Source organism: Furipterus horrens, unplaced genomic scaffold (genome assembly GCF_987537825.1).
Source record: "Furipterus horrens unplaced genomic scaffold, mFurHor1.1.pri manual_scaffold_13, whole genome shotgun sequence".
Lineage (NCBI taxonomy): Eukaryota > Metazoa > Chordata > Mammalia > Chiroptera > Furipteridae > Furipterus > Furipterus horrens.
The window spans coordinates 14,783,302-14,796,839 of NW_028327183.1; the positions used below are offsets into that span (position 1 = coordinate 14,783,302).

Below are 13,538 nucleotides of genomic sequence, written 5' to 3' on the forward strand. Positions count from 1 at the left end.
CCACTTTCTCTTTAGCACTTGCGCCAGCATCTTCATCCAACACTCCCAGGGCTGCTTTTTGATGGAGATGAATGATGACGTGGGTCCTCTTGCAGCCAAGCTCTGTCTGATTTCAGGCCGGGAAGAGAATCCAGCACACAAGGTCCCCAGAGCAAAGTTTCAAGTGGTGTCTGACATGTCTGACTGGTGACTTAGGTGGGAAGCCCACAGGGTTTGGGACTCTTGTTCTGAGGTTGGTTTGCATGCCATCTCATGTCCTTGAGGTAGTGCCATCAACTGGGGGTGGGGGTGGGGGCTGGTTAGAGGGCCCTGAGGTACAGGAGCTTGACCCAGGAAGGCCCTCTAGGGAGTCTCTAGGATTCTACATTCAGTTGCCTAGAGAGGGGAAGCGTATCACAGAGAACTCTGCCAAATCCAAACCCTCTTTGGTGACTTACTCTCTCTAAAAACAGGGACATCTGGATGGCACAGGTTCGGGGTTTGCTGAGACATCTTCTTCCTCCTCATCCTCCTCCTGACAGCAGTTGGTCATGGTTGCCCCTGCTGAAGTTGTCAAGCAAACTCAGTGAGGCCATGACTACATGGCACCACACCTGCACACAGAGGGCACTCAACCGGTATCTGCTGAAGATAGAGTAAACTTGGAGCTCCAGAGGCTGCCTTCCTTTCTTTCACAGAACAAGGCATGTAACACATCAGAGCAGCCAACATTACTCTGTGCTTGGAACTGTGCTACAGGTTTGTTGTGCTTTCCTCACAATAGCCCACAAGGTAGGATTATGACCAGCCTCCTATTCTAGGAGAGAAAATTGAGGCTCAGTTAGATGAACTTAACTTTCTCAACCAAGAGCCGGCCGGTGATGCTGGAATCTGAAACCAAACTTTCCTTATCCCCAGATTTTCCAAGCTTTGTTCCCCCTAATTCTATTCTCTCTGTGTGACCACTCTAGGTACAAAGCAGTTGCCCGAGCTGATAGATGCCTCTTCTGACTTCTGAACTCCTCTGCTTGGGGACCGCCCTGAATCCAAATCTCTAATGCTGGACAGGGGAATTCCTAAATTTGGAGGCAGCTAATGAGGACAGTGGAAATGAGAGTTCGAGGAGAAGGAATGTATTTAGCCTTCTATTGTCCTATTCTGCAGGTGCTTCAAGCCTCGAGGGGACAGAACTTTGAAGGATGACTGCAAACCATTTGGTAAGGTCTGCCCTGTCTGCTTCTGCACATACCCCATCATTCCTGTTCATCGCTGCCAGGCTCACCAGGGTTGAATGGGACTGCTTGTGTCTTCAATGAGGTTTCATGGGACATAAGGAAGCCATCTAGAGAAGCCAGCATTAGAAGGGAGAGTAATCGATTGGCCCTGGGACAGAACTCTCTTTGAATCTGGCTGAGGGGGAGGACAGGTGTCGGGAGACTGGCTGCTGAGAAGGCAATGATGTCCTTTTGGGCACATCAGACGGATTCCTTGGACTTCTCGACTTCCAGCTTCTGCCTCTCTTACCAGAAGAAGCCTTGAATCCCTTACATCCATTTGTCCATATATCCTTTACTGATCATCCACTGGTGCTGGTCCTTTGTGGGGTGTGCAGTAAGTGGGCTGGACAAGCCTTCAGTTACCTATCATATGTGCTGTCATAAGCACACAGAAGGCACCAGTTGCTAGTAGCCACCCCTGTCCAAACAAATATTTCATGGCATGTGTGATTCCTCATTTAGCCTCAAGTTCAAACTTGCTATCTCTTTGCTCAACCTAGCCTGCTCATCTCTGAGACCTGTCAGACCTGTCTTCTGTAACGACATGCTGTGTACAACACAGCCTGCCCAAGAGCCCTCCTTGCTTCTGTTTTTTTAATGTTTTATTGATTATGCTGTTACAGTTGTCCCAATTCCTGTTCCCTCTGCTCCCCTCCACCCAGTGACCCCCCTCCCTCCAGTTGTCCCCCCACTTAGTCCATGCCCATTGGTTGTGCATATAGTTCTTCTCAACATCTTCCTGTCTACTCCACTCCCTCCTACTATGTTTCTTAATTCCGACAGCATCTCCCTCCCTTTCCCCCCTTCCTCCTCCCCGCTGACCCCTCCATATGTTCCCCATACCTATAATTCTTTTTCCACTCTAGTTGCCTACTTAGTTTGCCTTTGTTTCAATTCCCTAGCTTCTGCTGTTGGTTGTGATAACATTTTCATTTTAATGTTCATAGTTTTGATCCTCCTTCTTCTAAACGAGTCCCTTTAATATCTCATATAATAGTTTGGATCTAATGAACTCCTTCAGTTTTACTTTGTCCTGGAAGCACTTTCTCTGCCTTTCTATTCTGAATAACAGCTTCACTGGATAGAGAAATCGTGGCTGTAGGTTTTTGATTTTTATTACTTTGAATATTTCTTGCCAGTCCCTTCTTGCCTGCAGAGACTCCTTTGAGAAATCAGCTGATAGTCTAATTGGGACCCCTTTGTACATAATTCTTTTCTTCTCGCTGCTTTTAAGAATCTCTTTGTATCTTTAATTTTTGACATTTTGATTATAATGTGTCTTAGTGTGGTTCTCCCTGGGTCCAGTTTATTTGGAACTCTCTGTGCTTCCTGGACCTGTAAGTCTATTTCCTTCTCCAAGTTAGAGAAGTTCTGCTTTATTATTTTTTCACATAATTTTTCAATTTCTAGTTCTTCTTCATCTTCTGCAACACTATAATTCGGATGTTCGCTCTCTTATAGCTGTCCCAGAGGTTTCTGAGCTTCTCATTTTCCTCACTTTTCGTTTCCTCTTTCTGACTGGTTGACTGTTTGTTCCTTCCCTATGTTCCAATTTGTTGATTTGATCCCTGGTTTTCCTCCCCTCACCACTTGTTTTGTGTTTTCGTTCATTTCAGCAGGACTAGTCTTCATTCCTTCCCCGTCTTGATTAAGTCCCTCTGTTATTTCTGTAAGCTGTCTTATAACTATAGCTCTGAACTGAGCCTCAGAAAGCTTATCTATCTGTTCGCCCGTTAATTCATGTATTTGCTTTCTGGTCAGCTGCATGATTGGGATCTCTATTGATAATTATCCCTGCCATCCTGACAGTTTTTGCTTCCTGGGCGGGGCTGTCACACCTCCTACGCTATAGGGGGTGGAACCCCGGGCACTGGTCACTACCGGGCCACCCTTCTCACCAAGCTGTGATGTTTTCTGCAGGGGCGGGGGTCCAGGATGGATTCCTGCCATTCTGTCTCCGCTGAGAGACCGGGAGCCTACTCCTCCGTCCCCATGCCCGCTGGGCCTCACAGTCGGAGGCAATGGGGGTCTGCCTTCCCCGGCGTTGGAATCATGAGCTGATGGCTTTGGTCTGCAGCTAGGGGTGCTCCCCAGGTGCTTCTCACCTCCCCTTAAATACAGGTGTCTGTGCTTACTGCCATCCCACCGCCGGTCACCACTGCTGCCGCTGCCAGCACAGCTTGACCTCTCCACCCTGGCTTCGCCCCTCCTACCTGTCTGGACGAGGACCACTTGTTTATAACTTCATATGTTGGACTTCCATGTAGCTTTATTTCCTGGAACTTCTGGTTATTTCTGGTTTTGCGGTAGTTGTAGTCCTTCTTAGTTGTGATGGGAGATGGAGCGTGTTAGTCTAGGCCTCCATCTTGGCCGGAAGTCCTGCTTCTGGTTTTTAATGCAGGAAGCCAGCCCTCCTTTGCCTAGCTTCCATGGTTCCCACAAGCTAGTTTACCCTATGAAGCTGACCATCTTAGTCCTTACTGAATCCAAATCTGGCTGAACATCAGGCTACACCTGGGAAATTCTGATTTTTGTTTCTTTTAACTTCTTAGGTACATTTTCAAATATGTAGAAAAAGCAGAGATAAGAGTATACTGAACTCCAGCTTCAACAATTATCAACTGATTGGCCAATCTTGTTTCATTTATACCATATACATATCCTTCTACAGAATATTTTAAAGGAAATCAAGACATTTATTTTATCCATATTTAAGTTTGCACCTCTAAAAGATAAGGGCTTGTTTTAAAAGTTTGATCAAGGTAGAGGATCTGAACAGACGTTTTTCCAAAGAAGATGTACAGATGGTCAACAGGTAAATGAAATGGTTCTCAGCATCAGTAATCATCATGAAATGCGAATCAAAACTACAATGAGATATCACCTCACATGTTAGAATGTTAGCTATCACCTCACACCTATTATTAAAAAAACATGAAATAACAAGTGTTGGCAAGGATGTGAAGAAAAGGGAACTCCTGTGCACTGTGGGAGGAAAATTGGTGCAGCCACTCTGAACCTCCAGTATGGAGGTTCCTCAAAAATTGAAATAGAAGAACCATATGATTCAGCAATTCCCCTTCTGGGTATATATCTGAAGAAAATAAAACACTAACTTGAAATCATATACGCACCTCCTTGTTAACTGCAGCATCATCTCCAATAGCCAAGATATGGAAACAACCCATCTGCCTATCAATGAGTTAATGGATAAAGAAAATGTGGTATTTATATACACAATGGAATATCATTCAGCCATAAAAAGAAGCAAATGTTGCCTTTTGTGACAACACGGATGAATCTTGAGGGCATTATGCTAAGTGATGTAAATCAGACAAAGAAAAATATCACAATATCACTTATATATGGGCTCTAAAAAGAAAAAAACAAAAATGATCTCATAAATACAGAAAACAGATTGGTGGTTGCCAGAGGGGTGAAAATGGGCAAAATGGGGGAGGGGATTAAAAGGTACAAACTTCTGCCCTGACTAGTGTGGCTTAGTTGGTTGCGTGTCCTGCTGCAAAGTGAAATGTCACCAGTTTGATTCCTGATCAGGGAACAGGCCTGGGTTTTGGGTTTGGTCCCTGGTTACGGTGTGTTCAAGAGGCAACTGATCCATGTTTTTCCCTCTCTTCCCTTCTCTCTAAAAGTAAATAAAATCTGAAAAACAAAAAACGGAAAAACTTCCATTTATAAAATAAGTAAGTCAGAAGGATGTACTGTACAAGATGACTATATTAATATGTATTATATAGCTGAAAGTTGTTGAGAGTAAATCTTAAAATTCTCATCACAGGAAAAAAATGTGGTAACTGTATGGTGACAGACATTAACTAGACTTACTGTGGTGATCACTTCATAATATATACAAATACCAAATCATTATGTTATATACCTGAAGCATATATAACCATTATACCTAAATAAAATAAAAATACAGAAAAAAATCACTTCACTGCCATTATGGCACCTCAAAAAGTCAACAATATTTCCTTGATATCATAAATTACCTATCATGTTCAAAATTCCCTGACTCCTAATTTTTAACTTTATCATGTAGATAAGAATGACACCACCACCCCCACCCTGCCATGGGCTGCTCTTCCTTGCAATTCTTTAAAATAACTTTTTCTTTTTCATTTACTGTGATTCTGAGGAAGTTCTTTTAATCCCCATTGAGCCGATGTTTCTTCACATAAAAAAATAAAATTAAATTAAGAGCTTCACTGTACATTTAATACAATATTGTTTTGGCAAAGGTTGTCCTGAGCTCATTTCTGTTCTCTACAACCTGTTCCTTTTCACTATGTTTAAGTCGTGTTGTGGAGTATTATATTCGACTCTCAAGTATTCATTACTTCAGGCAAAGCTTATATAATGTTGCAGAGCCTGGAACCTAGGAGACAGCAAGAGGATGCTAGATGTTTAATTGGCCAGTTTGGTAAACACTGTAATCCTCTCTCCTCTGACACCATCTCCAAGAGAAGAGGAAAAAGGCAGAGATTGGAAATTTACATCAAGCAATACTTCTATGTCAGCGTGCCTTTTCTTCTTTGCCAGGACTTCCCAGACTGATTTCATTGAGTGCACAAATTTTCCATGAGCAGTATTGGTGAAGAAAACTTCTCTCTACTGCTAGTCACATCACCTTTCCCTTCTGGGGTGGGGGTGCTTAAAGAATGTTTTGGGGACAGAAAATAAAATCTAAATGTTACAAACTAAAACTTAAAAAGTCTTTTTCCTCAGTGTGGTATTTTGGAATATGAATTTTCTCAATCCAATGAATGCTGCCCCAATGGTAAATATTACTAGGAGAACCCATAAAAACATGATTTTTTGTTGGAGATCATGACACAATACAAAACCAAAATCTACTTTATTTTTCACGACGTGTGAAAGACTACAAAGAGTCATGCCTAGCCGCTCTCCAGACCTTCAGGGAGGTTACTGGGCAGCCTGGAGCATCCTACTGAGAAGGGTACTCACCCACCCAGTACATAGGGCAAGATGACTGTTATGGCACCACATTCATGTCAGCTGGGGAAAAAGGCTCCCTCACTGAGGACTGTAGTCCTGGAAGGCTCCTCTTCCTGCGAGCTGCCAGCTCAATCTTCTGAACCAGGCTCACATCCCAGGGATGAGTAACAAAGCTGATGACAGTGCCTGGCAACTCACTCCCTACACGGCCCACCCTTCCAGCTCTGTGAATGTAGTCTTGCAGGGTGAGAGGGAAATCATAATTGACAACTAGCTCCACGTGGGTACTATCCAGCCCCCGAGAGGCTATGTCTGTGCAGAGAAGTACATCTTGGTAGCCCTTCTGGAAGCTCTGGAAGATACCTGCCCTCATTGAGGCTGGCATTTGTCCCTGCAGCCTTAGGTGTTGGATTTTGTGGTCATCCAGAATATATCCTAGCCAATTCACAGTGCTAGCGCTATTACAGAACACCAGAACAGTTCCCGAGGAGCAATTCCTATCTGCTTTGTCATGCTGCTTGAGGATCTGCACCAACTCAGCTACCTTCTCTGCTCCCTTCAGCCTCATAAATGTCTGTTTGACATGAGGCATGATACAATGGAGCTTGGAGCTGGTGATGGTGGTTAGAGACTCTGAGCTGGCGACTTTACTCAGCAGCTGGCCTACACCTTTGGGAAATGTGGCCCCTACTAGTACCAACTGAGCTTTAGTACTGAAGGGGTCTTTTAAGTCATCTGGGCCTTCTGCTATGTGGCTCTTCTCTAAGATGTAGTCCACAAGTTCCAGGAAACTTTCATCCAACAGTGTGTCTGCCTCATCCAATACCAAGAAGGAGAGCTGCTCCATGCTGATCAGTTTACGTTTCAGAGCCTTCCACAGAGCCCCCGGAGTGGCCACTAGTACATCGGCTGGAGGCTGTTTGAACAGTTGCAGCATGATCCTACTCACACCACGGCCTCCCCCTAACTCCTGCACCGGGAGTCCCAGGGAGTTGCCTAAGGGCTGCGCTACGGCCCGCACCTGCTGGGCTAATTCTCGCGAAGGCACAAGGATGAGGCCTCGAGGAGCAGGGATACTGCGGGGGTCTGGGCTTGGCCGGCCCAAGAGCTGTTGAAACAGAGGGAGTAGGTAGCTGAGAGTCTTGCCACTGCCTGTTTCCGCTGCGCAAAGGATGTGGCGGCCGCGAAGTAATGGGGGGATGGTACTCGACTGCACTGTGGTGGGCCGAACGACTTCGGGGGCAACCTCTTGTAGTGCGCGCAGTACGCGTGGCTCCAGACCCAGATCGGCGAAGCTGCCCTTGGATAAGTTCCGCAATGCTGGTATCTCGCGTTGTGAGCGCTCGATGGAGAAATGGTCCCAGCGGGAGCGCCGATTCTTCCAGCCACGCGAAGCGAGTGGCGCGCTCTCCCAGCGAGCCAGCGTGAGGCGCGCCGGCTGGTTGAACTCCGGCCGCCGCGCTGAGATCAGCAGCGGGCCAGGTCGCACGAGCACGGGCCGCGGGACGTTTCGCCGCCCGCCCTGCCGCTGTTCCTGCCGCCGCTGTAGAGCCCGTGGGATGCGCACCACTGCTAGAGGCTCGTCGGGACCGCTAACCGTTAGGTCCCGTCGAGGCGCCAGAAACAACCGAGCCGCAAGCAACGAAAGACGCGGCGACCATGCTAAAGCCATGTTTTCCTTGTTGCTGGAGAGGCGCACGGCACTGACGTCACTCGCGCGCCAAGGCCTCGCAGACGGTGGCTGGCCTGGCTCAGTAAGGCACGCGGAATTGGCGAATCTTGAGGAAGAAGGGGGAGTCAGTAGAGCTCAGCAGCAAGCGAGGTGTGTAAGTCCGAGCAGGGTTTCGCGACGTCCAGACCCGGGCCAGTCTTGGGGAGGGGCGCTCAATAGAGGCAGGGCTGGGGTCCAATGTTAAGCCGCACAGGGCCCTGGCCTTATGAACCAGGAGGGCGGAGGGCTTCTGGCGACTGAGTGTCCACGATCCCTGCAATTCTCTTTTGTCGCCCACACCACCCTGGTGATAGATGGCTTGTCCAGTGCTGATCTGCCCCTGTAAACCGTCCGCTCTCCTCCACTGGGTTTCCAGTCAGTTAGTAAATTACTTGAATAGTATTGAGGAGGGTCCTGTTACCCCACGGAATGATCAGGTATGTGGCTTGTCTGAGCCCTGCAGGCAGAATATTTTACTTGAATTCAGATGTTTGGGTTGCAAACAAACTTAACACTCGTCATAATTCTTGCATAGAGCTGGAAAATGGGTGTCATCTTTTCTGTAGTCCCCAGTCCCTGAGGTGAGAGATAAGGTAAATGTGGATTAATCATTTGGGAGGTTCTTAACATCTGGAGAAAGTGTTTTAGTTTCATCGAATATCATTCAAAAGATAAGTACTTTTAAAATTTCAAATAACTGGGGGGAGGGGCTATAAGGCGACTAAATGGTAATGGAAAAAATACAATAAAGATTAAATTTTAAAAAGAAACAAACAAAAACAATTCAAATACCATTTTGATACCTGAGTAGACTTTTCTGGAGAGTTACCTGTTCAAGCAGCAGAGAGTAGTGACATGAACAGTCATTAATTTTACCTCCGTCACCCCATATCCCTCATTTGACACTGTCTGGAGACATTTTTAATTGTCATATCTGGGGAGATGCTTCTGGCATCTACACATCGTGCAATGCACAGGATAGTTCCTTACAAAAAGAAATTATCTGGCTCAAAATGTCAAATTTGCTGTTGAGAAACCTTGCCTACAGGATGAGGAGTGAAGAGAGGCTGAGGTTACCACATGTACTCTTCCTTCAAGGAGGCTCATTTGTCAAACTCTTGTACTAGCTCTGACCCATTCCCAGAATCTGTAGCAGGCACACTCATGTCATTCTTGGAATGCCCTCGGGATCAAGAATCTTGGCGGCTCCTGAAAATCATAAACATAGGAAGTAGTGATTCAAGAAGGTAAAGCTGCAGAAGAGAATTTTTAGGGAAAGCAAAACTGCCCTCACGTATTTGGGAAATGTGCCAAATGGAAAAGAGAGGAGGTATGCGGTGGGGTGGCCTCTTCCAGAGGGCAAAATTGGGACCAGTGGATGACAGAGAGGCAGATTCTGAATTCGATATAAAGAACTACTGTAGCAACTAGAATCCCCAGATCTGTCTTGAGCGTGCTGAGTTTTCCATCATTGAAAAGTTCGTACACATGCTGGATGATCACTGATTGGTGATATGATAGAGGGTATTTGATATAAAGGAGGCTTCAGGATACTGTGATTTCCTATACTACTTTTATAATTCTGAGAACTCAGGGTTCCTAGTCCCTTAGCTAACTAAACAGCTCTTTGAATGTCTGATCCAATAGGTTTCATTCATTTATACCAAGCCAGAATAGATACATTGAAAGAATTATTAGAAAAGAATAATACATAAGTATGAATTTACATTTGGGTTCTGTTTGAATATTTAGGGCACCGTAGCTGGTTAGTGGCTGCTTTCTCATTGTGCTTGAGCCCTTACAATACAGAATCTCATATGGATTGGATTCTGTCTCTGCCCATGGTCTCCCTAATGGATTGGAGCAGAGAAGTATGTTTTGGTATGTCTTGCCCATGGTCCCTAATTTTTTCTTGTCAGTTCATCAGTTACCACTTAAGTCCCTCTCTTTTCCCTAGTTGTTGAGATACATGTTTCATAGAATAGTGCTTTAGAAATAAGAAGGGTTTAATTATTGTGGAAAAAAATTGTAAGCTCCTGGAAGTAGAGGACTAACTTGGTAGTATTTTTTCCCAGGGCTGCCATGGTAACTTACGTTGCCTGGTTATTCCCTAGGTTTTAAAAACAATTGTTCCTTGGATCTCAGATGATAATGATACAGTCATTCATTTCTTGATTCAATTTTTAAAATCCTCACCCGAGGACATGCTTATTGGTTCTAGAGAGAGGGGAAGGGAGAGAGAGAAACATCAGTTGGTTACCTCTTGTACATGAACCAATCTGGGACTGAACCTGCCACCTAGGCATGTGCCTTGACTGGGAATCGAACCTTTGACCTTTCACCTTACAAGATGACACTTCAACCAAGTGAGCCACACTAGCCAGGGCAAGCTTGGATGGGAGACTTTAAAAGAAGACCAGGGTGGCCAGAACAGAGAGTGAGGGGAGTGGGGCTCAAGGTGAGACTGGAGAGGTGGGCAGGGACAGGTCTTGTAGGGCTTTATGGGCCATTAGAAGGGTTTGGGATTTATCCTAAACTCGTTGGGAAGCCATTGAAGGGTATAAATAGGAAAGTGGATATCGTGAAGACTGGATGGGAAGAGGCAAGAGTAGGTTTGAGGAAACCCATTAGGAGACTGTCTTGGTGTGCAGTAGTGGCAATGGAATGAAGCAAAACGAATGGAAGTTACATTTTGAAGGTTATTTCAGCTGGGAGTTAATGATGGATTGGATGTGGGGAATGGGGGGCGTTGGTTCCAGGACCCCCGCAGATGCCTACATATCACTTCATTCATGTGGGTTCAGCATAGTGCTTAGCATGTGGCAAATTCCAGTTTTGTGTTGTGGAATTTTCTGGGATTTTATTTTTTCTTGCTTATTTTTGATCTGCAGTTGGTTGAATCCATGGATATAAAAACCGCAGTACAGAGGGCCAACTGTACCAAATTTCCAACATACTATCTAATTTACTTGTTATGCCTATTGCTTTTTTTTGGCCTGCATTCCCTAACTAGATTGAAAGCTCTACCAGAGCAGGAATTTTTGTCTGTCTCGTTCTCTAATGTATCCCCAGGAACTAGGATAGTGACTGACACAGACAGGGTACTTAATAAATATTTATTGGATGAATGAGTGAGCATGTGTTATTTTTATGATCAGGAAAAAGGAAAACGAGGTATTATTTGTTGGAAGGAAGAAGGAAAGCTTGCCCTGGATAATAGAAGAGGTTTTTCTCCTTTCGAATTTCCGACTCTTGTTTTCCCTTTCTTCAGGCTGGAGCAGAGGAGGAATGATTGTGAACAGCCTCTCACTGTGCTATCACAACAAACTCATCTTAGCTCCTATGGTTCGGGTAGGGACTCTCCCAATGCGGCTGCTGGCACTGGACTATGGAGCGGACATTGTGTACTGTGAGGTAAGGGGCTACTGATTTCCCGGAGAGCTTTCCGCAAGCGTAGTCTCCCCATCTGTGGGTAGAAGTGGTCAGGAGGGAGTTGGGGTGTGTGTGTGGCAGAATGGGCACCAGCTTCACAGGTGCTCACTGAAAGCATCAGGAGATGAAGACACTTGACATTTATGAATTCTGTGAGCCTGGCTGAGGGCCAGCAGCCTGGGCGGAGGTATTGCGGAATACCTGTGTCGGGTGGATAGATAAGCATTCTGTCAGGTCACTGCCCTGGCCCCTGTAGGGTTTAATACACATTCAGTACATGAATGAATGAACTCGGGTTGTGAAAAGGAGGAAGAGGCCCAGATTCAGGTCAGGGAAGTTGGATGAGATTGGTTTTGGGAGCCATAGGGTTTTCTGGTGGTGGTAGCTAATGGGCCAGCTACTTGCTGACTGCTTGGGAGAATATTAGGGCTTCAGACCCACGTTTAGAAAGCATCTGCTAGGAAAAATAGAATTACAGCATAGCTGATCCTGGGTAATGAGGAAGTTTGAGCAGTGGTTCTCAATCAGAATTATCTAGGCAGCTTCTCCCCAGTCCTGGTATGTCCCCCTAGTGGATATGAGAAGTTTAAGAAGAAGATACCCAAGTGCTTCTGATATTTCCACCTTTAAAAGCCACTAGGGGTCGGGTGGGGTAGGGTAGGGTAGAGTGGGGACTGTGGCTATAAAGGGCAATATTTTATTTTTAAATTAAATTTATTGGGGTGACATTGGTTAATAAAATTATATAGTTTTCAAGTGTACAATTCTGTGCTACATCATTTATATATTGCATTGTTGTAACCCCTTAGAAACTTTATTTCTTTAATATGACTTTTCTCCTTTCTTTCATTTTGATTCTAACTGGCCTCATCCATCACCCTGACTCCCCTCCTTCTTTCTCCCTTTTATGACCACTTCCTTAATTGTTAAGCCCTCAGGACAGTGAGGTTCTGATAGATATCAGATAATCTTAGGGACAAAGCCTGTGGTCTGCTGATTCCAGAGATAAAAGTTTAGGTCAAACCAGAGACAGTGCCTAGGCCTAGGTTGAGTTTCAGCTCCAGGTCCATCTGTGAAACTGATGAAGCAGCACCATGGCTGACAACAGGAACCCAGATGCAGTGATTAACCACCCCCTACCCTAGCGCAGATCATTCAGTAGAGACCATGACCCTAACTCCCTTAGTCACCATGATTCATTTTTCCCCTATAAAACCCATTCCCTGGAAGCCATTGGCGATCCAGGTCTTTAGCATTAGCTCACTTGTGTCTCTGGGCACGGGCTGCTTCCTAAAAGTAAACCCTTTCTTTGCTACAAACTCCTGTTTGTGTCTTATTGGGCTTTGGTGTGCGCAGGCAAAAGGACCCCTTTAGTCTGGTCACATTGTGTGTTTACCACAAAAAGTCGTATCTTCCTTTGTCACCATATATTTGACTTCTTTTACCTTTTATTATCCCCCTAACCCCTTCATCTTTGATTGAATTTATTTTTAGCTTTAGAAAGTTGTTGAGAAAGAATCTCTTTGTTATCTTTTTGGTTAGAGATATCAGAATTTAATTTATCCTGTAAACAAAATCATTATCTCTTGCTTTCTGGAAAGCGAGTTGTAGGTCTTTTTGATGTCTGACATTGCTCATGATCATGTGTAGCAGTAGCCAGTTTAGATCAGTAGATTCAACTTGTTTCCCGTCTTTCTTTGTTTTGTTTTTCATTCTCTAGTTTAGAATTTAGAAGTATAGTCTCAGCTGTCAGAACATTAAGCTGTCCCTTATATTGAGATGCTGTTTTTGTTCATGTTTTGTCATTCAGTTTTATTGTCTTTTGAAGATGGTCATTATTTTCGTTTACAATTGCAATGTCCTCAAAATATTTTTTTTTCTATTTCCTGGTTCTCATTTTTTACTGTGTCTATTTCTAGTCTTAGAATGGCAGTTTCCAGTCTTACTCTGCCAGTTTCATCCCACAACATGTGGTTTTCATGCAACAGATCTTTTTTTCATAATTGTCAGAAACCTGATTGAACGTCTGTTTTTCTTACAATCTTCAATTCCGTCTGTAGTGTTCTAAGAGAGATTTCAAGTTGTTTCATTTCAGTTTCTTTATTGTAATTGCTCTTCTTTTTTTCTTATCTGCTCTCTAATTTTTTCATATAACAAAT

General features: G+C 44.6%; 2 protein-coding genes across 2 annotated transcripts in view; one reads left to right on the forward strand and one right to left on the reverse strand.

Moving 5' to 3' along the window:
• Positions 1 to 6,114: 6,114 nt before the first annotated feature.
• On the reverse strand, positions 6,115 to 7,926 carry DDX28 (DEAD-box helicase 28). Its single transcript, XM_090259386.1, has one exon. The coding sequence runs from the start codon at positions 7,906 to 7,908 to the stop codon at positions 6,274 to 6,276; it is 1,635 nt and encodes a 544-aa protein (XP_090115512.1). The 5' UTR covers positions 7,909 to 7,926; the 3' UTR covers positions 6,115 to 6,273.
• Positions 7,927 to 7,945: 19 nt separating this feature from the next.
• DUS2 (dihydrouridine synthase 2) overlaps positions 7,946 to 13,538 on the forward strand; it is a 39,109-nt gene continuing 33,516 nt past the window's right edge. The window contains exons 1-2 of the mRNA XM_090259387.1: positions 7,946 to 8,058; positions 11,219 to 11,361. Of these exons, the coding sequence (XP_090115513.1) occupies positions 11,236 to 11,361 (126 nt within the window). The 5' untranslated portion in view covers positions 7,946 to 8,058; positions 11,219 to 11,235. The remainder of the gene's footprint in view (positions 8,059 to 11,218; positions 11,362 to 13,538) is intronic.